Source organism: Aethalodelphis obliquidens, unplaced genomic scaffold, assembly GCF_003676395.1.
Source record: "Aethalodelphis obliquidens isolate GAN/ISIS:26980383/991018 unplaced genomic scaffold, ASM367639v1 scaffold27, whole genome shotgun sequence".
Taxonomy (NCBI): Eukaryota; Metazoa; Chordata; class Mammalia; order Artiodactyla; family Delphinidae; genus Aethalodelphis; species Aethalodelphis obliquidens.
The window spans coordinates 18,024,700-18,052,126 of NW_020837971.1; the positions used below are offsets into that span (position 1 = coordinate 18,024,700).

Sequence of the window (27,427 nt, forward strand, 5' to 3'; positions counted from 1 at the left end):
TTTGCGTCAAAGAATTCACATCAAAAGAAAAGACGTTAGAAACGGAAATCTGAAAGATCTGCTTTGAGGACTGAGAAAAATGGGGCCTGGCCGCGTTGCAGCACGTCCAGAGGGCGTGGAGGTCCTAGCCTTCTACAGGAGAGAGTCTTCAGGTCAGACCTCTGCATCCCAAAGCTGACAATCGTGTGAAGAAAACATAGAATAAGGTACCGACAATGAGGAAGAGACAGAAACAGCCGTACCCCAGCCAGTGGTCTCTTTTCTCCATTTCTAACAGAACGAAGCTGCGTGACTAGCTGTGTGTCAGAAGAAGCCTGGCCTTTCGTGTGGCTCAGTTTCTACTGCGTGGGGCGCAGGGTGGGTTTTCCTCATGTTGACGGCAGCTTCACAAATGAACCACGACAGCCTCCATGAATGCATGGCAACTGGCACCAGTGTGACCTTCAGATCTTGGCAGTTGTGCGGCTACTCGCGCCCAAAACACTGTCATGTTTCCTCCGCTCCCATCTGTGGGTTTCCATCGCACAGAGCCCATTCAGGCTGTCAGTGTCAGCCTCTCCTGAAACAACATGGTCTTGGGACACTCTGCTGATGCGTGGCCAAAAGGGAGCCCTGTGGCTCAGTGTTTTTGAAAGGCCTCAAACCTTTCAAAGCTACAGAGGTAGAATTTTGTGCATGGGGTGACCTAACTGATACTGAGAAAGACTTGGTGGGTTCCCGAATGTTCCTGGGAGGAGTTGGCCAAGTGAGACAGGAGACCTGCAGAACGTTCAGTGTCATTCCTGGTGTAAGACCCATAAAGACAGAAGAAATATCCAGAAAAGGAAAACCAACTGGGACTAAAAGAAGTGGAAATCTCACCAAGTAGTAGGAAACATCGGCAGTATAAGAACAGCCCAAGGTCAAAACATGTATAAGAAGGCTCATAGCAGCATTAATCGCAATAGCCAAAAGGTGGAAATAACCCTCATGCCCACCTGCTGATGAATGAACCAACACAATGGGGTCTAGCCACACTTTGGAACATTATTCGGCCGTGAAAAAGGAGGGAAGTACCGAAACAAAATGAATGAACGCTCAAATCATCAGGCAACGTGAAAGACACCTGTCACAGAAAGCCACACACTGCATGATTCCACTCGTGGGAAATGTCCAGACGAGGGAAGTTCATAGAGAAGGAAGACGAGGTCACCTGGGGCTGGAAGAGAAGGACTGGGGAGTGACTGCCAGTGGGCACGGGGTTTCATTTGGGGCTGACAGAAATGTTCTGGAATTAGAGAGTGGTGACAGTTGCCTGGCCAGACCCGGCCCCAGGCCCCAGAGGGACAGCTGCCCACCACGAGGCCGGAAGAGGTACCTCTGCCCCCGCCCCACTCCTTCCAAAACTCCTTTCCCTCTGGAAGCCCATGCTTTCCCTCCAGCCCCTCCTGAAGTACCTGCTTGGACTCCTAGAGCTACAGGGCATAGAGTCTGACCCCAGGAATACCCTCATTGCCACCATCAATACCATCGCCAAGAGAGCATCCCAATAAATGGCAGAGACCCATTTATTTAAAAGGAATAGGCGCATGATAACTGTCTCTACAGAGACAAAATGAAGGATTTTCCCAGCTGCCCCTTCTTACAAAACACCTCCCTTTTCCCTTAATTCATGGGGAACTTTTCCCTCTTGAGGACCCCTGGGTCCGCTCCAATTTGCAGCCCTTTCCAAAGGGAGCGTGTGATAAAGTCACATCCGTGGGATCTGAAAGCCCACCCCCTCCATTCGGTAAGTCTGAAGAGATGGGAGGCAGGGTGACACTGCAACCACATCAGGCACGAGACGGAAGGAGGGGATGCGTGCACGTGCTGGGAGGAGGACGCTTACGTGCAGCTCAGCCCCTTTCTCTCTCAGGCTTTTGCTTCTGGTGGTCAAACACTTCAAGTCTGGAGTCATTCCCGTATTGGTGACATTGCCAAAATGCCTGAGCCCTGTCTTGGCAGAAATGCACCAGCAGGCTCTGCAGGGAAGGCTGCAGTCCTGCCCGTTATTGAGGAAGTTCTCCCCACGGAGGACACAGAAGGAAATTCACCAGATTGGATCTGAGCTTAACTCACCCAGCCAACGTGCCACTGTCCAGGCCGGGAGGGAAGCGTCTGGGAGGGGCTCGACTGAGATGCAATCTGGTAAAAGTGGGTCTGCAAGAGCTTTTAAACAAGGGGACAGGAAACAAACCCCTCCCCACGCCACAGGTACACACGCTCTGAGTTCACTCTCACGTACAAGTTGTGTGACTTGGGGTTTTAGGGAAACCAGGGTGTCGGGCCCACTTCTAGTTTCATCTCTCAGAGAATCCACCAGCCGCTGGTCCCCAAGGCAGGGCGCCAGTGACAGAGTGCTCCAGAGACGGGATGCAGGGCACGGGCGGGGATCCCCGGGTGCCCGCTGCTACAGCAGGTGCAGCATCGAAGGGCAGGAGCGATACCGACGCCAGTCATAAAGGGCAGGAGGAAAAAGTGAGAGCGGGATAAACATGCCCTTGGCTGGAGTCTAGGGAGGTACTGGAGCTGCGGGCAGGTCAACAGCCACCTGCCTTTCAGAACCGTGCCCCAGAGCACAGGACACGCTCGCTCCTGCGGTGGGTCCCACAGGACACGCTCGCTCCTGCGGTGGGTCCCACAGGGATGGGGGCAAGTTGGGGGCCAAGGACCCCGGTGAAGTCAAGCCAGCTCTCAGTGCCTCTGTTCACAGTCTGTCCTGGGGTAATGCTACTTAATGCTTCTAGCCATCCCCGGGAGACTGACACGGGCTACTTCATGCAAACTCGTCCAGGACGACATGAATTCTGAGTCGATCTCTCTGACACCACTTGGGCTAGAAAAGCAATGGATTCTGAGATGGCAGCTCAGGGCCGGTCATGACTCATTACCAGCTTCTGACATCGCACTTAACTCTTCTGACAGGATCCAGTCCATTTCAAAACGCTAACGCCCGAAGAACTTACGGTTCTTAGCACAGATGGTGAGACTCTTGTATTTCAGATAAGATGAAGGCCCTCCATCCCAACTGCTGCCTGCAATCCCTTATCAGGGGAGGATTAACTCTGGGTCAGGGGTTCACACCTGGAAGGGGACCTGGCAAGGCCAGGGGGTCAGAGGCCATAAATCAAGAGAGCACAAGGAGGGTGCTTGCTGAGGTCCGAGCGAGAGGCCCACCTCATCCATCTAAATGCAAATGCCATCAGCATTTGACACAGCGTGGGCCGGGTCAACGCCGTCACTCTGCTCCGTCAAAGCAACCATGCTCGGAAAAGCCTGGCTGGGCGCAGGATCTAAGCAAATTCTTCTCAGTCTGGATACAGAGAGTGGAGGCATTCAGTGAGTGGTGGCCGTGGCCAGACACTGATGACACATACACACACGTGTGCACACACACACATACACACATGTACACCGATGAGGCAGCCCCTACGTTCTGGAAGCTCAGCCAGCAGCGTTCCCAGTCTGCCAGCGGGGAGCCTGGCCTTGGACAGAGAACAGCTCCAGGACCTAAGGTCTCATCCCCCAGGTTCCAGTGGACCCTCCTTCTGCTAAGTCGCCAAAGCTTGCTTTGCTTTTCCAAATCTCAACACCCAACCACAACCTCTGGGAAGAAATGCTTTCAAATCCACGTTCAAAATGGTGACACCTAAACGTCACAAATGGACCTGGCACTTCTAACTCTGCACACACCCGTGGCCAGCCGCTTCCTGACCCAACTTGTCAGCAGGCCAACTGCCGCAGGCTCTGCAGAGCGTCCTGCCTGGGAGAGTGAGAGGCCTGCGTCTTACTGTGAAGGTGGTGAGAAATCTAAGTCTCCCTTTCCTGCAACCAGCCCCCATGAGCTCTGGGACAACTGTGGTCACCTGGGAGGCCGAGTCTGACTACAGGATGTTTATAAGGTAGCAGCTTGAAGTAGCAGAACCAAAACCTGGGGGACGGTGGCCCCCATCTGTGCAACCTTGGATCCACGAGTTTTACCGGTGGCCAGAAACTCATTCATTGGTTAAAGCCAGGAACAGAGGAAAGGGGGGCACAGCAAGGCTTCATGCCCAACCGTGGGCTCTTCTGGAAGCTTCCCTGCCCCAACCCCTGAGCTGAATCTGGCGGAGAGTCTTAGTCATCTACCTCCTAAATAGGAAACCGCCTACTGTCCACTCAGAGCCACACCCGAGTCCAGGGCCTCCAGAAGCCTCTTCACTGCTGCCCTCCTGTCCGGGCCCTGACACCGCCCTTCACCCAGCGCCTGCCGCCTCCTGCAGCATGCCTGCAATGAGGCAGGTACACGCCGGGCTCCCCCACGCCCCCTTCCCGCACCCCTGCCTACAAGAGCCATCTTCTTCCTGCATCTCCCTCGAATACACAGGCTGAGCAGCTGCTTCTCTTCCATACTTCCCTAATTCCTGGTACCTAGTCCTCCCAAGGCACATGGGGCATCTTATGGCCACTGCTGAGGTAGACAGAGAGATAGGTACACATACACACACTTGCGCACACATCCACACATGTACACATAAACACACATGTACACACGAATACACACCATGTATATTAAACACACACACATATATGCACACACATTCATATATACATACATATATACACACACACATATGCACACACACACATGCACACATACATACACAAATACACACATAGGTATGTCTGCTTATTTTCTCTCCCTGAGCTCAACACAGCATCAGAAGCACGGCAGCCCCTAAGGAAATATGAGACGCGTGAAAAAGGGCAAATGTATGTAGAATAGAAAAGAACTCCCAGAGCTGGGGTTATCTCTAGGATGATCTAATTAAAATAGGCCATTTCAGACAAGGACGGGCCTCTTCGAGCGAGACAGGAAGAGCAGGAGAGCAGCCCCAGAGCCGCAGCCCTCGTGGGAGAGAGGGGCGGGGCCGTGCGCACTGGCTTTGCTGGGATCCTGCGTCACTCCCGGCCTCCAGCGGGGGCTCAACGCTGCCTCTGGGCGTGGCACCCCGAGTCCAGGGACCCGTGAGGTGCGGTGGGCACCCCCCCAGCCATCACAGCCTGCTGGCGCAACGCGCTCTGTGCCACGAGAAGTTGTAGCAGCAGCGACATTCATCGCTGAGCAGCGTCAGCACCAAGATGAGAGACGGGAACAGAAAGGTTTTCTGGGTGGAACAGAAAAGTCACCAGAGCCGAGAGCAAGGCCCCACTTGGTGTCGCCATGCCGTGCTGCCACCTGACCGTGCAGGGAAAGACAGACACGTGCTTCTCCCACATCTCAGGGTGCCACACACCTTCACCGACCTCACGTTAGACCAGGGTCTCCATCAATCTCTGGGCTTCAGAGGAAGTGATCACACTGTTTATAGGACCCCGTCATCTGAAGGATGTGCTCTTTCACTGCATCCTCTCAGCAGCTCTGGAGCTACACTATTCCCACCGCGCAGAGGAGGAAAGGACACAGTAACTTGTCCAAGGCCACACAGCACAGGCAGAGAGGCAGGAAAACAAACCCAGGCAGCTGGGGCAGAGCTGTGACTCTTAGACCTCCCTGGGACGGGCCGGTTGTGGTCCCTGGGCGCAGAGGACTTAGCCCCGCGGGAGGGACAAAAGGAACAGAAACAGTAAGTACAGCCAATGCCCATCATTCATGATTCCATATCTGAAAATTCACCTGCTCACTAAGAATTCCTTACTTGTAACCCTCAAATCAATACACACAGCATTTTCGTGGCCACTCACTGACATGCACAGAGTGGTAGAAGTTTCCCGGGTCCCACACACAGGCTCGTAGCTGTGGTGGAACAAAGGGACCCCTGCCTTCTCCTTTCAGCTCTCACACCATAAGGTGGCCTTCTGCAGGCCTATTTCATGCCACACTTTTTGCATTTCCGTGCACTTTGTCGGTGCTTTTTCTATTTACAGTGGCCCCCCAGCAAAGCGCTGAAGCGCTGTTCCACAGAGCCGGAGGCCATGAGGTGCCTTAGGGAGGAAACACGGGTGTAGATCAGCTCTGCTCAGGCATGAGTTACAGGGCTGCCAGCCAGGAGTTCAATGTTAATGAACAACCAATATAGAGTCGGTAAGGTGTCTTTAGACAGAACAGCGCTCGCTGCCCTGTCCTGTCACCCGACGCAAGTGGGGCCACCCGACGCAAGTGGGGCCGCCCAACGCAGCTCAACTCCATTTCCTAGGCCCCGAGCAGACGGCTCACCGTGCAGCCGGGGCCCCGAGGGCAGCGCCCAGAGATGGTCAAGCCCACTGGGGTAGACAGTCACATCTGTCCAGAAGCTCGCCACCCGGTGCCCTAGAAATAGATCTTTTCTCTTCAAACTGTCTAGAGGGGATTATGCTGTCTGCAGGCCTCACCCTGGCCCAGGGACCAGCAGGTTTTCAGCTGGAAGGATGAGGTTTGCACCAAATAGCAGTGGGGTCAAACAGGCCCAGACTTGAGTCCCGTTTCCACGGTCTCTGTCCTGCGTGATCTCGAACACACGACAACTCACTCAGCTTCACCCGTGATCACCAAGAGTACACAACCCCGAATGGCTACCAGGACCCCTCACCAATGTCTAGCTTTTGATTTCTCTTGGGAACTGCCCCCTTTATCTCTAAAAAGGGTCACAGGTTCGATGTGGATTAAATAAAATGGCATAGGAGAGGCTCCGGCAGGCTGCCCCGCTGTCTGCCCTCACCCCTCCCAACTCCTCTCTCCTTGAAATAGCGCCCCACGAAATGCTGATGGGGGAGCGGGACCCCCATCGCCCCGCCAGGGCCACAGAGCCAGGAGCAGAGGAGTGACTCTCCACAATGAAGACAGGACACTTGGAATCACTTGTCCACATCCTCACTCAGACATAACGGGGGGGTCAAGGTCCCTGATCTTGAAGAAGGCCACTGTGGAGGGTCCATTCCAGGACAGCAGGGATTTCCAAAGATAAATACAGCTTACGTAATGCTTCTGTGTGCGTGTGTTTTTTGGGTTTTTTTTTTTTTTCAATCAGTAGGGACTAGGGATGGAAGTGCAGATAGAAGAGGGCTGCAGCATCATTTTCTAGCCAAAAGACACGGTTCCACAGGCTACCAAACCCTGGAGAGAGTTTTGCCCTGATGGAAGCATGGCTGAGACTCTGTTTCCTGCCGGCCAAGGCCCCCGCCTTTGCAGGTCTGCGGGCCCAGCTGCGCCTTCCTCCAGGGACCCAAGCAAGGGGCTGCAGCTCCAGGTGAGAGCTAAGGGCATCAGGAATGAGTTCACCGATGCAGGTCAGCCTCGCCGAGGAGCCCTGGAGAGCTGGGGGAAGGGAGGGAACTTCAGGAAGGGTAATGTTTCCATGTGAGGGAAGCTGTGTCTGCTTCCTGGAAGGTGGCTATGCAAGGGGCTGCAGGGCCTTGGCAGCAGGGGCCACAGAGGCAGCACTTAACAACCATGAGAACTCGGATCGCCACATGAGTTCCACCGAGATCAAGTGCAATTGAGGAGGGGCCAGATCGGGGTAGGGTATTAAGGGGTACAAACTATTATGTATATAATAAGTAAGCTACAGGATATATTGTACAGCACAGGGAATAGAGCCAATATTCTATAATAACTAGAAATGGAGTATAACCTTTCAAAATTGTAAATCACTACGTCGTACACCTGTAACTTATATAATATTGTACATCAAGTATACCTCAATTTTGGCTTCCCTGGTGGCGCAGTGGTTGAGAGTCCGCCTGCCGATGCAGGGGACACGGGTTCGTGCCCCGGTCCGGGAGGATCCCACATGCCGCGGAGCGGCTGGGCCCGTGAGCCATGGCCGCTGAGCCTGCGCGTCCAGAGCCTGTGCTCCGCAGCGGGAGAGGCCACAGCAGTGAGAGGCCCGTGTACCGCAAAAAAAAAAAAAAACAGTATACCTCAATTTTGAAAAAAAGTAGATTCGAGAGGTCTAAGAAAAAAATCAAGAGCTCCTGGGAACCCCTCTGATGGAATGCAGTGTGGTGGAGGTACCAGGCACTGGAACAGTGCTTAGAGGTATGTGCGGATGCTTGTCAGGGGCTCCAAGGGAGCAGTCAGGTGATGAAACCAGACAGGGGCCACCCCTGCCGTGAAACACACAGACGGCATTTAGAAACCGCGCCTGAAGTACGATAGTGACGCGGGCTTCACCTCTAAACAGCAGGAGGGTCTGCATCGCAAAAATACTGACACGAGCCCAGACATCCCCGGTGGACAAGTAGAGGAGCCTCACGCCCCCTGGCGTGGACCGCAGACATCCCCAGCCGCCGGTCCCTGCGAGCCCAGAGATGCACAAAGATGGGCACTGGCGGAGTTACCTCCACAAGACTTGCTTTTAGCTATTTGATGTCTGGATGAAAGTAACTGGACAAAAATGTTTTGATTTTTCTCTCCCAAATCAGGTCTGTTCTCAATTGGTGGTTGAAAAAGACGAAAGGCCAGTGTTCTCAAGTGCCTAGAAGAAGACTGATCCCTCTTCTTTGAAATCAGCCTCCAGGGGCTTCTTTCTATAAACCTGGCAGATGCCCCCCTTCATTCCTTTCCTCCTTCATGATACTTGTGATCCAAACTGCATATCCCGTGGCAAAGAGAGAATATGTTTGAGAGAGACAGACTCACAAAAACAGAGATTAAATGATGCAGCCATACAACCAGGACACCAGAGTAATGAGCAAACAGAAATAAAACCAAGCCTGATTCCCACGAGTGCCCTCAGACTCACAACGGCAGGGGTCCCGGACGGCAGGGTTCCCAGCCTCCAAGCAGACTGCAAGGAGATTTCTGATCTAAACGTGAACAGGCTGCTTTTTCTGGGCCCTCTTCTCTGGTAACTGACACAAGGTAACCAGACTCACCTTCACCGTCTGCACTCAGGTTCTCGTACGAGTCCCAGCGGATCAGCGGGTCTGCCGTGTTGAAGTCCACAATCACCCCGTGGTCGTTTTGCAAATGCTCACACCCTGCAGGGCGGTGGGATGGGGGCAAGTTAGTTAGAGAGAAGCCGGTGCCTCTGGGCATCTGCCAGCGATGAAGCAGAGAAGCCTGAGTGTCCAAGCCCAGCCCCCTCCCACAAGCCCTCCAATAATCAGAGCTGCTGTGCACTGTTTGGGATGAACTGAACAACAGTGAACACCACTTGGCAGAAAGGAAAGACAAACATCGGTCCTCCACCCCACCAGGTACGGGGCTCTGGGCGCTGTCTCTGCACTAAGGGATCACCCGGATGGCTTGGCAGGTCAAGGACCCAGAGGATCGGCCTCAGGGCAGGTGGACGGAAGGGGCAGGTTTGGGCCCTCCCTCGAGGCTCCCTGATCATTCTGAGGATGTCAGGAGGGTTCTTACCCCACAGCCTTGCATTTAATAGTTCACGCCTAAATCTATGGCACTGGGCACAGAGGTAGGGTGCTTCTTTTCCACAGCTATTAAAAACTGAATTAAAACTTTCACGAGTGTGGACCTTGGTGATGGAAATGAACCATGTGCCTCCACGACAAAGGGACTGATTTCCCTTTAAATGTATTCTTAGAAGGAAGGAGAGAGTCTGTTTTGCTCATAAATATTTGCAGTCTACTATATTTCTAATCCTCTGTAAAAACATGTCGCTGTTTGTTGAGGGAGAAGTAAACAGGGCATCAAGACGCAGCCCCAGTCCTAAGGTTGGGCCCTTCCTTGGGTGAGCCATACCATCTCTGGGGTCTTACTGACCCACCTGGGCCCTACTGTCTCTAAGGCAACGCCCTCCCACTGTCTAATATCCTACTATTTCTTAAAATATATTATATTTCCAATTCTGTGCAGAGGTGGGAAGCCAGACAGAGGCCCCAGCCTATGCATCACCCAACCAGGTCAGCATCCTGCCCCCTGGTTGCAGCATTCTGCATTCTACCCACCTTGAATCTTCTCAGGAGTGGCTGAGAAGACTAACTCAATCTTCCCATTATCAGGAAAACGGTCATCTAAAAGAGAAATCTTATGTCAACAAATTTGGAGACAATGAGACGGGAAAGGGTGGATGAATTTTGTCCTCATATTCCAACCAGGACAACACCCTTCTCAAATCTCCAACAGAGCACCAATGACAGAGGAAGTATCAGTAGTTTCACCGTTTCTCTAGAAATTTTTCTGTGTTGGGTCAGTTGCCAGTCTCTTGTGAGACTGGTAATGATTGTGTCAATAGGTTGACTTACAGGTGGAGCGGGGGAGAACAGTGAAAGAAACACATGAGGCCGCCGGGGGTCGCCCGCCGAGGGTCCACTCCCCACACCCACAGTCTGGACTCGGGGCAGGGACCTCACCTTTGCTGGCGTTGTCCAAATCCTCCTTTGCAAACACAAGTCCATAGCCCTGAACAGCCCCGGTGTGAAACTGCAGGCGGAAAATGACGTCTCGGGTGGCCGAGCGGTACTTCTTGTGGTAGCACTTGACCTGGGGTAAAGAGGGTGTGTCCTCAGGGGAGCCCGTGCCCGCGGAGGGCGCTCGTCGGGGGGTACACAGGCCGCTCCCTTCCAGGAGGGGCTGGGAGTGCGCACAGCCGCCAGCAGCTCCCAACCCAGGAGACGGGCTGCAAACGTCACCGCAGCTTTGGTCTTTCCGGAGGACACCTGCGCTGTTCCAACAGGACAGGAATCCCACAGTCCTCTGTCCTCAGACGGCCCATACCTCTACGTTGGAAGACAGCTGAGGAATGAAATTCCGTGGCCTCTTCCTCCTCGTTTCATCTAAACTCTCCACGTTTCAACTTAAAGCCTTTCTGTTCTCATGAAAGGAGGAGGTGGTCACCACTTTCTGGACTACGCTCAATATTTATGTTGCGTGCTATAATGCAGAGAGAGAGAGAGAGATGGGGAGAAGGGAGAGGAAGGGAAGGGGAAAGGGAGAGAGGCCTTGGAATTGAAATTCCACTGCTGGGTTGTCCAGACATCCTGAAGGGCCACTTGAGACCAGTCTCCAGAATCACCAGGGATGTGATTTGAACTCAGGCTGTGGCTCCGTGGCCCTAGGTCCCTGGGAGCAGCTCAAGCCCCTGGAGTGACTGTGCTGCTATGGAGGGTGGAAGCACCCCTTCCTGGCACGTGGCAGGGAAGGGTGGGCAGGGGAGGGGCCCTGGCGTCGTTTCCCACCTTTACACGGGGGCCTCCCTGCCCCTGCCTGAGGGGTCTGTGGACGGCGCTGGCCACGAGGAGGGCTCGAAGGTCATGGCGGGGTGGCGTGCTGCAGGAGAGGGGACCCTTCCTCCCTCCCACGGCAGGGCAGGGCCCCTTTCCAGGGTCCCCAGGGGGCCAAGACCAGAAGCAGGCTGGATCTTGCCCTCAGACACTCAGCAGAGGTGGCCACTCCGTGCACTGAGCATGCCCGGGAGGAGGGGAGTCTGGAGGTGCAGGGATCTCAGAGGCAGCCATGCTCACAAGAGAGACTCTGCTCGGAAAAAGCCGGGCTTCAACGATTCTGTGCAAGGTCACTGACCGTCCAGACCAGCGATGCTGGAGGATGCCTCCCGTGACCCGTCTAGAACCTTCACCAGTGAAACCACCAGTCGACAGAAAAAATAAAGGCCCAAGGAGCCGCGGCCGGCGTGTCAGGAACTGTGCCCCTTAGGGTGGACCCAGAGGTCGTCTGCCTTTGTGCTATCTACAAGGAGACAGTCTGATGAAAAAATGTAAACAGACCGTCAGGGGAGTGTTTCACGTTGACACACACGAGCTGAGCATTGACGAGGCGGGAGGTGCCAGGCGGCCTGTGCACACGCGGCCGGTGGGGATCGAGACTCAGGCCTGGCCTCCGGCCCCTGGCCAGGGAACCGGCCAACGAGAATTCTGCAGAAGCGTGAAGCCTTCAATTTGCTTTCCAACAGCAAATGGATCGCCGGCCGCAAGTCCTCTCTCGCCCCGTCTGGGGTCTCTGGATCCTCAGCAAGGCCCCCTCAAAGGCTGTCCTCTCAGCCTTCCTTCCAGAGTGTGCTACCCGCATCCTCACCCCTCCAAGGCCCTCGCCCCACACTGACCGCGCTGACCGCTCAGCAGAGGTCCCACACGTGCTGCGGTGGAGCCTCCCACGCAGAGGACGTGCCCATCTCTGTGGGGTGATGGACCCCCCCCCTCCGTTTGCCTTTTTCCACTGGTACCTTGGAAGTACGAGGGAAAAGGGGAGAAGACTGGAGAAGAGGAAAGAGAGTTTCAGGCGCGCACCAGTCTGGCCCTTGAATCTTTATCGATACTGAAGGGAACTGAGGCTGTAAAGTAACCCAGCAAGGCCTCCAGAAGCTGACATCCACTGAGGGAAGCAGCCCCAGGCCAGCCCACGGGGTCACGCTGCACAGAGCTGGCAGCTCCCCCAAGCTGGCCCCAGGTGGACACGGGGGCGTCGCAGGCGCTGGGTAGAGGCATACGCAGCCTCGGGCAGCGCAGAAGGCCCAGCGACAGCTCCCTTACAGGGACACCTTCTCCTGCTCTGAGTTAAAGGGTTCATCTTGCAGACAGCTCTTGACGGCAGCTCATGCCAACCAAGAGCCCCTGGGCCCGGCTCCCACCTTCCCCAGAACGCAAGACGTTCTGTGGGCTCCCCTCCTCTGGTCTCACCATCACTCATCACAGCAGACACACACACGCGTGTGCACGCACGCGCACGCACGCACACACACACGAATCCCAGCCCACTCCAGACACCGGGCAGGGGGAGGCAGAGGTCACCACACGCCCTGGGGCACGGGAGGGACAGCAAACGGGTTCACCCTCCCTAGGCTGCTAGCTCCCAATCATTCTGGGGCACCGGCACCTCCCCAGGCCCAGCATGACCCTAGTGTCTAAAGACTCCCGGTTTTTCACACGACAAGGGCTCAGGGTGGGAGGAACAGAGGGGCATCCCACTGCCGCAGAGCAGCCGCCCTCTGCGCACACGTGCCCTCGCCGCGGGGTTTCCAGGGCTCCTGACAGCCCTCGCTGGCGGAGACCTGAGCCTCCCACACTCCCGCCCGTTGTTTCACCGCGGACTTCTCTTCCCACTGCTCAGGATGGTACCCGCCATCCCCTCCAGTCCTCCTGGCCACCTCAAGAATGACCCCCACTGTCTCCTGAAGGCAAGAAAACCGCAGACGTCTCGGTCACATGGGGTCCTGGCGGCTCCAGCTGGAAAGGAGACGGACCCACCCAGCAGGAGTCCCGCCCGGAGGCCTCTGGCACCCCCTGCAGAGCCAGCAACGAAGCATCATCCGCACCAATAAATCTTCGTAGCATCAGTGACAGGAGCCCAGACTCAGGCTCCTAGCACTCCACGGAAAGAACCGTCAGCATTTTGCTTCACAGTAGTGCCCAACATGCGCCTTTTAAGGTAGGAAGTATTGGTCACATTTTGCACCAATTAGAGATTGAGGTCTGTAATACCCCCTTCATCCCTCCAGCTTAGCAGTTCTGTTTACCTAGGTCTCCCCAGAGAGTTTCTAAGAGCACATCCATCCTCTGCCTTTGGATCTTAGAGGATCTGCATTTGAAACAACAATTTCAACCGGCTTTGCTGGCGGCCCCGGCGGGCGGCCGTCTACACAGGCGTCAAGGAATGTGCGTGCTCGAAGACGACGCTACAACCACACAGGCTTAAAGGTTTAATAAGCTGGACGGCTGCCTACCTAAGTCAAAACACCTGCAGCATCCAGCGCCAGCACTAACCATGATTTCACTTGGAGGTGAAAATGATTTCAGAGGGTGGCAAGGCTGAAACTCGCTTCCTAAACCGTTAGTAGGTCAGCAGTACTGGCTGTGAAGGAAAACACAAGTAGATCCGCTGGGCTGAGATGCAGAACGGATCAGGCCCGATCCAGGTCCAGGAGACCCACGGCACAGCGACGGAGAAGGATGTACACACAGCAAGTCCCAGGACAATACGGCACAACAGAAGTCCTTTAACGACCCCCGCGGGAGCAAATCCAGAGGGGCCTGCGGACGCCTTCATCTTCCCTGATCTTACGTAAGTGCCCTTAGCGAGAAACAATAAACTCAGGTGCTGTTTGTTTGCAAAGGCTCCTTGAGAAAGGTCCCCTCTGTTTAGACGTCGGGTCGCTGGAGTCAGGTCACGCAGCCCCGCCCCACAAGGACAGAACGTAAGTGGCCACGGGGTTTGCACAAGCAGAGGCGGCAAGACGAGGCATGTGGCTGGGAAAGTGTTTACAAGCCCATCAGGGCTCTGGACCACAGCCAGGCTCCTGACGGGCCTGCGGCCCATGCGAATTCCTTAGCGAGGTTACATAATGACACGGCTGTGCTCTCCAACGCCTCTGCCCTCCCACCCGACAGAAGCATGTTTACTGAACACCTGAGGCTCTGCCCTTTCGAAGTTCTGGGGTGGACTCGAAAATCCGACCCTCGGTGCAAGCACATCGCAAAGACGGGCGGGCCAGGTGTGCAGTGGGAAGGTGCGCGTAGACAGGCCGGCAGTGTCCAGGCAAAGCTGGACAGCGGGTGGGTGTCACCAGGGCCCCCAAGTCGAAGGAATGACAGACGGAGGCCCCTCCGCTTTCCCACGTAGCATTCTCAACCCAAAGAGCTCACGAGGCCTTACTTCTTGTAAACGGGACCCCTGTCACCTCTGTTAACCAGTCTCAATGCAGAATCCCTCATGAGGAAAGAGGCAGGTTTATCTGTGTAGGAGGCTGACATTTACCAAAATCAAGGAGGGGAAAAAAAATCAAAGGAGAACATTCCGCCTCACAGGATGGTGACCAAAGTGTCAACCTTCCCTGGGAGCTCCCTTCCACTTTCCAGAGCAGAGGCAGGCTCTGCAGACGCCAGCCCAGCCGAGCCCTCTGCCGCTGGCGGGGGTGGGTAGCCTATCAAAGCATTCTCTGCAGCTTAGGATTCTGTCCAAGTCACAATCATTGCCAAATTCTTGATGAGAAATTAAACCGCCTACACATTTGAACCTTTACACAGAAAAGGCCCTGAGACATTCCCCATCTGCAGCTTTCTCCACTGAAGGAACGCCCACTGGATTCGCAGAGGTGAGCACCAAGCGATGACTCCCTAAAACTGAAGGACGGGGCAAACCGCAGTGCAGGGGTCTCCCACGGTTCATCTGCGCCCAGGGGCTTCTCCCGCCTGGAGACTCTGGAAACCAGAGCCAACCTGCACAGCAGGAGGGGAGACGGCTCACGCTGCTCCCCGGGAAGCTCGGCAAACACCAAGGAACGTTCTGCCGCCCAGCTACTTCCCTGTGTTGATCCCTGAGGTCATTTTCAGGTTGAACCAACAGCCCTGGGATTCCAAGGAGCCCACAGATCATGCAGCATAATGTGTCCCCCAGAGATTATGGTCTGAGTGTGGGGATGCCCTGGGCCCGTCCTCCAGGCCGGACAGCACGGCCTCAGAGACTCTCCTCCTCGGACACACTGGAATCCTCTCTCCCACCCGTGGACCTTCAGATCCTGCCTCTGTGCACTCGCGCACACACCAAAGCCTACTTGCACGAGAGTGATCTGCCAGCTCATCTCACTCAACAACTAGAACCTAAACTCTTGGAAGTAGGACCTGTGTGTGATTCCCGTTCACATCCACCATGTTACCTGTTCAGGACACACGCTGTGGGGAATGAACGAGAGAACGAATGACAAATCAGAGCCTAAGGTGCCGGAGAACCAATGGTACCTGATTTCACTATTAACCTTACTAGAATAGGTTTATTCTAGAATGGGTTTATTCAATGGACACAGGTATTATGGGCTGAATTCTGTGCCCCCAGAATTCATATGGTGAAGTCTTAAAGGTGGTTAAGGTAAAGTAGGGTTATATAGGTGGGCCCTAATGCAATCTGACTGGGGAGATCAGGACACAGATACAACACACACACACACACACACACACACACACACACACACACACTCTCTCTCTCACACGAGGGAAGATGATGTGAAGACACAGGGAGAAGACAGCCATCTACATACCAAGGAGAGAAGCCTCGGGAGGTACCAGCCCTCTGACACCTTGATCTCAGACTTCCAGCCTCCAGGACAGTGAGAAATGTCTATTGTTTAAGCCACCCAGTCTGTGGTACTTTGTCATGACAGCCCTGGGAAACGAATACAAGAGGCTAGAGCTACTTTGAGACTTCTTAGAGATCAATAGCTAAACTAAACCTCCTAGGTCATCATTTCCACGAATGGTGCAAGGAAAAATTACCCTGTGTGATGGAAAATTACCCATGTCCAGCTGTAACCCGCATCGTCCTTCTCCCATCTGATAACGTTGCAAAAAATAAGTGCAGAGTGTACAAAAATGAACTGTAAACACAGGAAGTATAAATCAAATAATAATTCAGTCCGAAAATACTCCATGTTAAGAACATGGTGCAGGAAGGGGATGGTTTTATCAAGTTAAGCGTTTCCTGTGAAGAGATCCCTATTTGCCGGCCTTTCCAACGAAAGCAAAAGTTCACAGACAGGGTGACTTCACGGCCCAGAACATTCCCCTCAAGAGACCCCATGGCGACAGGACACCTGAATGCCAGCCCTCTCGGGTTCCTGCAGCATCGCTCAGGGCTCATGCAGCCGGCTGTCCCGTCACGCAAGAGGCAGCTTGCAGTTCTTGCTGGGGTGTGGACTTGCCCAGGGACTCCCGCTTCAGGGGCGGCTCTGGGCAGTAAGCTGGGGACGATGGCACACTGGGCACAGGGTCCCCTCCTGGCTCCCAGCAAGCGTGAGCCGCCACCCCTGAGGAGCACAATTACTGGCTCGGGAGAGGCTGGGACCAGTCAGCCGCCTGCCTCAAGGGCTGGACACCCACTAGGGAGGCAGACGAGGTACCCAGCCATGACGCATCATCAAACACGGCCTCAGGGAGGGCACAGCCGTGTGCCCCAGTCGTGCCTAATGTGGGTGACACGGGTGCGAGGCATTAGCAAGACCCAGAGGAAAGGGCCATGGGGCCGTGTGCAGAACAAACCAGATAATACGGGATCTCTGGGGCTAAGTGATTGAGGGCACAGGACACCCAGGGGATCCTATGCCACATACGGAAGCCTGGACCCTCTCCTCCCCCCGCGGGGAGGATGCTGGGCCACGGCTGCGGAACGCCGTGCTCGGACGGGGTCACGCTGTGAGGGCCGGGGCTCAGGGATTCAGGATCCATGTGGGGAGAGGATCTGCACGACTGACGAGAGAAGTGGAGCCAGGGGACGCCAGGACGAAGCTCCCACGCGGAGTCTGGGGAACCGGTGGGGACGGTCCTAGAAAGCAGCAGAATGGAGGCCAGGGGGCTGGCGGGTACCAAGGGCTGAACCTGAGGCCCGAGGACCGAAGGCAGAAGTGGAGAAGAGGCAGCGTGGGCCCAGCAAGAGAGACACGGGGCCAAGAGGACCAGCACTCAGGGGAGACGGATGCCCAGAGGACAGCAGCGCGGAGACCCGCCAGGAGCCGGAGGGGAACCGGCAGAGGGGCTCCACAAAGAGAAAGGGTCCACGTGACAGGCAGTGCCACAGAGACGGCCACGGGGATGCGGTCCCTGGGATGCGGCCGGAGGGAGGAGAGAGGGCGCGCAAACCATCCTTTGCCAAAACCTGGCCAGGAAAGCGGGCAGGCAGAGGCAGGGGTGCCCACAGGGGAGGAAAGGCCTGATCGCCAGGCAGAGAGAGGCCAGTTCTTCCTCCCCAGAACCTCCGAGGAGGGCTGCAGCCCACGTGCTGAGGCCCACACCAGCCTTCTTGCCATTGCTCCCACTTGGGCCTGTGCCGCACCCCACCTCTGTGCCCCCGTGACCGTGAGGGCCCCTCCCAGCGCTGTACGAGGAGGAGAGGTCCACCCACTCTGACGGCTCTAGGCCGACGGCCCCCTAGCCACACCGATGTCCGCCCTTCACCCTCCCCACCCGGGCCTCGCGCGCCTCCAGAGGTCTCGGGCAGGTGCTCCCTGAACCCTCGCTGGCCCGACGCCTTCACCTGCAGCTGCTGCTTCAGGATGTGCCGCTCAGCACCGAGCAGACGCACACGTGTCCGCTGGAAGGGAAGCTTTTCGAGCAGGGCCTGATAATCACACTTGCGGACTTCCCGCAGAGAAGTAGCAAAGCAGGCACAGGGAAGGGCGAGTCCCATTGGGCCACTGGCTCGAAGCCACTTACCAATATACCTGAAAAGAGCCAAGGGCTGAGCACACGCGGCGACAGGCGCCTTTCACGTGGCCATGGGTGCCCAGAGGCACCATCTTTCATCTGCAGACGGTGCAGGCGACCGCATCCCAAACTCCCAGGCCGGTGCCTCCCTGCTGCAGCAGGGCCGGCTTCGACAAGCTCGCCGTGTGCCGGGAGACGGCTCCCAGCGCCTGCAGCGGCACCGGCTGGCGGACACCGCGGGGTCCAAGCATGTCTGCCAGCGCCTCCTCCCCCAGCCCCGCTTCCCAGCTCCCCAGGGCCAAACGGCAACCACCCACCTGGGTCCCCTCAGAACGACCCCACCCGCCTGCTCCGACCACATCCCAGATGAAGCTGGGTGCACGTGATGCTCAGGTAGGCGCCCTGCTCGCAGGCGGTGGTGCCGACGTGGGCCTAGGACAGCAGTGAGGTGCGTTAGGCGATCGCCCGGGGGCACGGGGAGGTGGTGGCCACCCCCAGGCCAAGCCTCAGTGGGCCCTCGGTCACAGCGCGAGGCCCTCACCCCCCGCCGGCTGCCCCAGCTCATCTCATCCCCACGACGCTCGCCTGCGGTACTCATGCAGCAGAAGGGGGCTCGAGCGTGGACAAGACCCGTCTGAGGCCACCCAGTCCCCTTAAGCCGTAGACCTGCTGGGAGCCCAGGCGTGGGACCCAAGCCTGCCAGGCTGCGTGATGCCCCTGTTGGGCCTGCAGCTCCCAGTCTGCTGTCGCTCGTACGTAGCTGCAGGGCTTCCTCCCTTCCACTCGAGACCAAGGGCTTTCTCCCCCGCGTTCTCACTACCTCTCTAAGTCACAGTCCTATAAGGGTTACTCTCAAGGGGTGATTCAGGGCATTTTCAGGACACAGAAAAGAGCTCTGCTAACACCACGTTTCCCAAAAGAAGACGGCAAAATCCAAGTCCTGCACGATCTGGCTTCAACCTCCCGGGACAAATAATTCCCACAAGGTCATCCTCAAGGCCTGGGGACTGCTGCACCCCCTGCCCAGGGCCTCACGCACACCTCTGAGGGCGCTTCCGGCTGGACCCCCGGCCGCCGGCCCCAGCCAGCAGGACCCACGCTGCGGCGCTCTCTGGATGTCCCGGCCGCGAGACGTCCACTTCCCCCGCCAGGCTCCTTTGGGACATAGACGTCCCTGCGTCCCTCCCTTCCTTCCTGTGCTAGGGCCCAACTCAGACGTTCCGAAAGCTCAAAATGGGACCTCTGGACAAATAACAGTACGAAAGGAAGCAGGGAGGGAAGAGACAGTGGGAGGGAGGGAAGGAGGAGGAGGGAAGGAAGGAGGACGGAGGAGGGAGGGGCGCAGGGATCCGGGGCAGATGAGGTGACTCGCCACCACCGGCCTCTGGGCTGGCAACCTCCTGCTGCCTCGGGAAGACCCTGCAGCCACCAGCCCGCAATCAGGTGCTCTTTCTTGGAGGGGGAGCCCCTCCCTCGGGTCATCACAAAGGGACCCGGCCGACTACTCATCACGGACCCCAGGGAGCACCCAGCCTGGCCATGCCGACTCCAAGCCCTCTCCCAGACCAGGGGCAATGCCCAGCTGGGCGCACGTCCCAGCAGCAGCTCCGCCCTCTCGCAGACGCTCTGGGTCTCTTGGCCTCCTTTTTAAAGGAGGAAAACTAGACCCAGAGGACAGAGCTGGTGAGCGACAAAAGTCACAGCCAGGTAAAGCCCTGGCTGGCGCCCGGCACACAGCAGGGGCCCAATAAGTGCTCAGCCCTTTGCCCAACAATCCCGGGAGGTCCACGGAGACTCGGCCAGGGCTGCATGCTGGGTAGAGGAGCACAAGAGTAGGGGCGTCCCTCCCCTCTCTCCTAACCACAGAGATGGGGAGGCCACGAGCTGCTGTGCAGAGCCAGGAAGGAGAACCCAGCCCCAAGCCCTCCTCCCTCGGGGCAGCGTAACACCGTGGCTGAGAAAACAGGCTCGTGGAAACGTAGCAACCACCCTGCGCCCCGGCTTTCCCACCTATGAAACGGGATACTGGCTCTTCCATCTCAAGGTCGAGGAGAGGGTGAAAGACCATGATTGTAAAGTGCTCAACGTGCTGACTTGGAAACAGAGCCGTTTTGCGGTTGGTCTGCTTCTTATTCCCCCTCATGCGCCTTCTGGGCCTGCAGGTGCCTCTCTGGACACAGACCCCTGAGGCCTGGAGGTGGAAGGGGTGCCCCCTGGGGAGCCCGCCAAGGGGGCGTCAGCTGTGAATGTGCCCGGGATCTTTACCTTTGAGAACCTTCCTGAGAACGCAGGATGGGGCAGGGTGGGAGTGCACCAACCACGAAGAAAGGGTGGAAAACCCAAAATATTAGGAAAAGTTAACGAGACTCCTCAAAGACACTGGACGAGCCACTTAAATCAATAAAAAGCCAACTTGTGAACCATCTTATCTTCTTGTCGTGGGGTGTCCTGGGGCTCAAACAGATTCCAGGAGAGCTATTCTGTGCCTGCGGGAAGCACGCACGTGCCTTAAAGGTTTTCCTGATTTCAGACAAATTTCTCTTTTTTTAGATGCGTGCACTTTTTTATATTCAAGATAGAAAAAAGGCGAAGGTGGAACAGAGCAGGGTGTTGCTTCTGCCCCAAGAATCAAAACTATCTGGAGAAATCACTGTTTCAGTCATAAACCAAGCTGCAATACACTAGCCGTATTTCCCACCTAGGCCACTAACGATAAACAAACATTTTATGTCTATGCCCAGCCCTGGAAGGCCTAGGTCATGTTAAGACTGCACACCGTGCTCAGGTAACTGGAACCCTGGGAAGCGCAGTGGCTGAGCTAGGACTGTAATTTCAAGGGTGCACACAGCAAGCGGCTCTACCAATTGATCTGTTCCTTTCATTAAAATAGGTTTGCTCAGAAAATTAACCCACTGCCTTAAGGTAGAGGCGACTTTCCATTCTTCCCTCAGGTTTTGTCGGGGCCGGGGTAGGGTGGGAGGCGGCTTTCATGTTCTTGCTTTAAGATGAACTTGCTTTTACCTTTCCAGGTATGATTACTGGCAGCAGAGGCAAGGCCGTGACACTCACCATGATGTCCCCTTTCAGGAGCTGGGCTGGCTCTATGGCGATATAGATCCTGCTTTGGTTTTCTGGGCCGACGTTGCTTTGGAATAAATGAGAAGGTACATCATTACGCGATTTCATGATTTAATGGAAAGAATACGTTCTGAGAAAAGCAACCCCACGATTGAAATTAAACAAACTATTATAGTTTGTTTATGCTTGTGCAGTATGCTTGGCCCAGGAATCCAATTCCTCGGACTCTCTCCTATGAAAATGAGTCCAAAGAACGTATGAAAAACCAACAGGGCCAGGCAGGGCCCTGAGAGCAACGTCACAGCCAGTGCCCGCCGGCCCGCCCCAGGCCCGTGCACGATGGAGCGCGCGGCGTAGGGTACTGGCATGCCGATGCCAGCAGCCTCTGTGGTAAGCAGAGGGGGAGGCTGCCCGAGCTTCACCGGTGCCTGGGTCCAACAGGGTCCGGACACGTGATAACAGTTCATTCTGAGTGAGGACACGTGCTAAGAACATTTTTTACCTTTATTCATTTTCCATTGATGTGCATAAAACGCTTCTCCAAACAAAAAAAGCAAAGCAAATAAGTCTAGAATTAGTACATATTCTGGAAATGTCTGCCTGACCTTTGTCTAAACTGCAAAGGGGAGAGAAAGGGAGACCACCGTGGCCCTGTCCCAAGACCCCGATGTGTTTACTTCCACATGGTGTGAGGGGCCCTCTCCTTCCCCCAGGTCCCAGCGTCCACGTCCCTTCACAGAGCCAACTGTGTGACCGCAGCGAGACACCTGCTGGGCAGGATGACGGGGGCACTGCACCCACGGCTCCCCTTCCGTCCCCTGCTCTTAGCTCACCTGGTTTCCCCCCCCCTCACCCCTCCAGAGGGAGAGGCAGCCGGGAGCGGGCCCCCTCCCCGCCGGGCCCTCCGGAGGCCCCCAGGAAAGCAGCCACACTTACTAGATCCCCGACGTGTACATAGGCTGCATGGCTTGGTAGAGCTTGAGAAAGGGCCGGCATGCTGAAAGACACGCAGAACTGGCTATCAACACGCGGAACTGAGGGCCAGCGCCAGGCGGCACGTCTCGAGACCCTCACCCCGTGGGAGACACCCACCTCCGCCAGAGTCGAAGTTGGGGGTCCCATGCAGGATGACGAAATGCAGGAACAGGGGCGAGGCGTTCATCTTCACCGTTCCCGACAGGAGCCCGCTGAGGAACTGCACGTACCTGCGAAGGGCAGCCAGCTCAGGGCCCCTGCACAGCTCCCGAGCCCAGGTGGGGCCGGAGGGCAATGAGGAAACCCGCCTGCACTTCCGGGAGAGAACCCATCCTGACAGCTCACAGCAAGGAGGGTGGACGCACCCCAGGCCCCGGCCCACGCTCTGCAGAGCATGGCCGAGCCCACAGCCCACCGGGCGTCTCTGGGCCTTGCACGCTGACATGGCCGATGACCTGGAAGCACGGCCAAGGGTGCTTCCTGAGCGTGAGCCCTCACACGCGGCGCCTCTCACTCTGCACCCAGAGTGCCGGTGGCATCGCTTCTGTCCATGGAACCCACAGCCAGGCAGGGCTGGGCCACGGGGCTGGCACGGTCTCCCCGCAGAGAAGAGGAAAGCAAGAGACCTGCCGTCCCATGGGCGCGCTCTCTGAACCAAACCACACGTCTGAGGGCATGAAGGTCACTCGGCTCAACTCTCAGTCCTACCCACCCCGCCTTCTGCTCACACTAGGAAGCCTAGTGGGAGGCTGGGGTCCACACCGCAGCCCACAGGAAGCCTTCGGATGCCACAGCCCACTGCGAGAGCCTCCCCTACCATAAAGGGCACGAGCGCCCCTGAGCTGCGCTGCCCTCCCGTCTTCCGGCTTCTCTGTGCCCTCCCTCGTCAAGGCCCATCTCAGCGGCAGAGCGCACGTCTGCCGTGTGCCGGGGGACCTGCCTTCTCTCTGAACACTGCACACAGCCTCGCGCGCCATGCTGACGGCCCCGCACCCTGCGTGGGTGCCTGGCGGCCTGGAGAGAAGATTGTACCCTGGAAGCATTGCCTCCCTGGTTCCTCCCGGGGCACAGGGTGGCAGCTGTGACCCCAAGTGGGCACACACCTGCCAAGCTCTCAGATGCCGCCTGGCCTCGGCCTCTGCCACCACCTGGAGTGTGTGACTCCGGAGCAGAGCCAAACCCTACCCTATCCAACATCTCTGTGCATCTCTAATGACTACACAGAGCCGCGCAGGCGCAGGAAGGAAGCATTCACTGAATCACCAGGCTGTGCGGCCAGCACGGCGTCCTCTATACCCTCCAGCCAGCCCACCGCAGTCCACCCCACTAGGAGGACCAGGGACCACCCCCTCCTCCCTAGGACTGAAGGCTACTTAGGTTAAAAAAATTCTGCTTTTCTCTCTCTGACTTATTTCACTTAGCATAATGTCCCCAAGGTCCATCCATGTTATCACAAATGGCAGAATTTCATTATATTTTATGGCTCAGGAATACTCCACTGTGTGTGTGTGTATACACACGCGCGCGCACACACACACGTGCACACACACACACACACACACACACACATTTTCTTTATCCATTCATCCACTGAGGGACACTTGACTTGTTTCCGTATCTTGGCTATGGTGACTGAGGCCACATACAATAAACACAGGAGTACAGATATCTCTTCAAGAGCCTGTTTTCATTTCCTTCGGATATATACCCAGAGCGGAATTGCTGGGTCATGTGGTAGTTCTATTTTTAATGTTTTAAGGAACCTCCGTACTGCTTTCCATAGTTGCTGCACCAATTTACATTCTCACCAAGAGTGCACAAAGGCTCTCTTTTCTCCATGTTCTCGTTACCACTTGTTTTTTCTTGTCTTTTTTTTTTTTTTTTTTTTGCGGTACGCGGGCCTCTCACTGTTGTGGCCTCTCCCGTTGCGGAGCACAGGCTCCGGACGCGCAGGCTCAGCGGCCATGGCTCACGGGCCCAGCCGCTCCGCGGCATGTGGGATCTTCTCCGACCAGGGCACGAACCCGTGTCCCCTGCATCGGCAGGCGGACTCTCAACCACTGCGCCACCAGGGAAGCCCTCTTAATTTTTTGATGACTGGCATTCTAACAGGTGTGAGGTGATATCTCCTTGTGGTATGATATCACTCATAATATATGGAATCTAAAACAGCCAAACATATAAAAGCAGAGAGTAAAATGGCAGTTACCAGGGGCCGGGGGCTTTGGGGACAGGACAGAATTTTTAAAGGGTACAAACTTGCAGTAAGTAGTAAATATGCCCTAGAGATACAATGCACAGTGTAGTAAATATTGTAGTATAATTATCAAACTTGCTAAGAGATATAACTTAATTATCCCAACCACTAAAAAAGAAATGATAATTATTGTAACGCGACAGAGGTGCTAAGTACGGTTACAGTGGCAATCGTATGACAATACGTGAATGTAACAAATTAACCCCGTAAGCCTTAAATTTACACAATGTCATTTGTCAAATACACCTACATTTTTAAAAATATCGAATTTACACCAGCAATTCAGATGCAGTCCATTATCTCAAGCAGCTGACTTTGCATACAAAGGAAACTGAACAAGAGAAATTTCCTAGGAAATTTCAAAACCAAAGTTTAAAAACTCTACTTGAAATCTATCCTTTTAGAAAAAGATGTTAGAAAAGAACATTCACTTCAGCTTAGGGGCCCCTCCCGGTGTTTCAGTTTTCCTGGTGGCAAACCGCTCTTCCCTTTCAGAAGAGGACAAAACCTCACCCAAGTCACAGAGTCCAGACGCAAGCCCTGGAGGGCCCGGGAGGCCACGTGGCTGGGCCGTGGCTGCAGGAGCCTGGCCACCAGATGGCCCCACGTGCCTTCCCATTTTATCTTCTATCTCGACAGCAGACGTGCAGACACGAGAATATTCAGGTGACCTGTCCAGCTACTTTTTATCACCTAAGTGCCACGCACTGCAGATTTCTGGGTTCTCCAGCCACCCCCTCCCCACCGCCGGGTCACGAGCACAGGAAAAGGGATCACAGACGCTGAGTTGGGGCCATGAGTCGCCACCTGCTCTGGACAGCAGTCTCCCCGCCTCCAGCACGGGTCACCAGACAACCCGCTTCCTCGGCCTTGTCTGTGGCCCGGCTGCTGTGTTCACTCTGTGGGCGCCTGGCCGTTCGCTCCTTCTACACTGACCTCAGGTGGCCCTTCACTCTCTGGACGTCCAAGGGACCCACGAGCACACAGACCAGGCATCACAGAGGAGGGTGAGGGTCAGTTTCCGTTTTACATTTTGATGCAGCCGTGGAGGGTCCTCCCCTTGCCCTGACACAGCCTGGTCGGCGCCGTTGCCCAGCAGCCAGAGGGGATATGAGAAGGTGCTTCTTTTAGGTGGCGTGTCGGCATGACCACAGAAGAATGTTGATTCCCTGCAAGCTCCCGAAGAAGGAGCCAGAAGACAAGGGCCAGCCCTCACATGGGGTTAGGGACCGAAGGGAGGGAGTGCCCAGTCCTCTGCCTGGGACCCAGACACGGACGCCTGCCCTCCTGACCAGTCCATCATGGAACCAGTGCAAAAAAGCCCTTCTCATCTGCCCTTTAGAGAAGTCTGCTTTATATCGGTTCCCATTTTAGGTAAATCAAAGACGTCAAATGTTATTATAAAATGCAACTCACTTCTTCCTTCACATGCTTCCTTAATAAGGAAAAAATACAAAATTGTTTTATATTTCATGGCACTTTCTATTAATGAAGTGCTACTTTCCAGCAATTATACTGCCTAACTTTGTGGAGCTAAAGTCATTTTGGGTGCTTGTTCATAGGATGCAATACAAGCACAATTTCTGAGTCCAAGTTCTGGATTTTGTGATACTGCAGAAGTTTACCATAAGGCTTGTTAGCGGCATGACTGAGATCAGAACAGCTTTTAAAGAAAACCTCACGCCAACCCCATCACCCCGCCATCCACCTCCTAAGAGAGGGACAGGTGACAAGGGTCCTATATGTACTAACTTTTGTAAAGCATATGGACAGAGTGGAGACAGCACCCTTGTCCCTTCCTTCCAGCTGTGATGAGTACAGTTCTGTGGCTGATGGTGGACATAAATGAGCCGGACGTAAGCCTGGGGGTGCCTCACCTGTGACCCCAGCCCACCACCAAGCACCCAGGCAGGTCAGCATGGCCACCGGGGACAGCACAGGCCCCTTGCTTATCTCCGGGGCTTTCCTCCAGGGCCTGCAGGCAACTACCGGCAAATCCGAAACTCCAGATGGCACAGCTGAGCAGCCGTCGGCCCTGGCTCCCCCGGTGACTGTGGCCTCAGCCCAAGGGGCACTCCTGGCCCCCTGGGGGCTCATGGCAGCGGGTGAGGGGACACTCAATGCCATAAATTAAGCCTATCTCCTCTCTATGCACCACCGATGAGTGTGTGTGATGGGGGAGGAGTAAAGAAAACCTTTGTATGGGAAAACACATTTTTCAAGAATTTTTCATTGGCGTGGCCTCATCCTCCTGTTCCCAGAACCCTTTCACACCCTCATCGGTCCCTCTGACCAGCAGGCTCAGAAGCTCTGCTGTGGGCCACCCGAGCGTGACCTGGAAAAGAGGATGTTGTTCTTAAGTCCCAAAGACATCACATACAAAACGCCCGATAAAAACAACAACGTTCATTGCTAATATACGCCGTAATTGCTGCTGCAGTCAGCAGTGGAGCTAGCCACCCCCTGCACCGTGGGAGACAAAGGACAGGTAAACAGGGCCCGTGTGGCAGGAAACTACCTGGAGAGCCGCCATCACTCCCAAAGAAAAACAATTCAGGCCACGGCTGAAAATAAGAGGGAAGAAGAGCAAAGGCAAGGATTCCACAATTAGTTCCTCCAGAAGAGTGTGGCAAGGATGAATGTCAACTCTTGTCTATGTGATATTCACCCACAGCACTGAAGGAAAGGTGTGTACGAATTAACGGACAGATGGCCTCTCAAAGCCCATCCCAGTGTCTTACCCAAAACAGAAAGTCCTCCCTGGTCAGCACAGCTCTCACAGCCACACACGTCAGACAGCTCACCTGTCTCCCAGCTGTGCTCTTCTTTCTTTCGAGGGAAATAGCTCCCTGGGGATGAGGTTTTCCCCACTTCGTCGCAACTAGCAAGTACGATTAAGAAACCAAGCTTGCAGCTGGCAGGGCACTAACAGAAGAGCACACGCTTCCTTCAAGTTCCAAAGCAGCTGGAAATTTGCAGTTGTTCATTGCATTATTTATAACCTCTTTCCAAAGCAGAAACTTACATGTGGAGTTT

The 27,427-nt window shown here is 55.4% G+C and overlaps 1 protein-coding gene across 9 annotated transcripts in view; it reads right to left on the reverse strand.

Moving 5' to 3' along the window:
• TNS3 (tensin 3) overlaps positions 1-27,427 on the reverse strand; it is a 224,337-nt gene that overhangs the window by 85,409 nt on the left and 111,501 nt on the right. For all 9 annotated transcript variants that reach the window (XM_027124073.1, XM_027124072.1, XM_027124071.1 and 6 more), the window contains 6 exons: positions 22,252-22,364; positions 22,096-22,156; positions 21,151-21,226; positions 10,294-10,423; positions 9,889-9,954; positions 8,854-8,958 (listed from right to left, as the gene is read on the reverse strand). In XM_027124073.1, the coding sequence (XP_026979874.1) occupies positions 8,854-8,958; positions 9,889-9,954; positions 10,294-10,423; positions 21,151-21,226; positions 22,096-22,156; positions 22,252-22,364 (551 nt within the window). The remainder of the gene's footprint in view (positions 1-8,853; positions 8,959-9,888; positions 9,955-10,293; positions 10,424-21,150; positions 21,227-22,095; positions 22,157-22,251; positions 22,365-27,427) is intronic.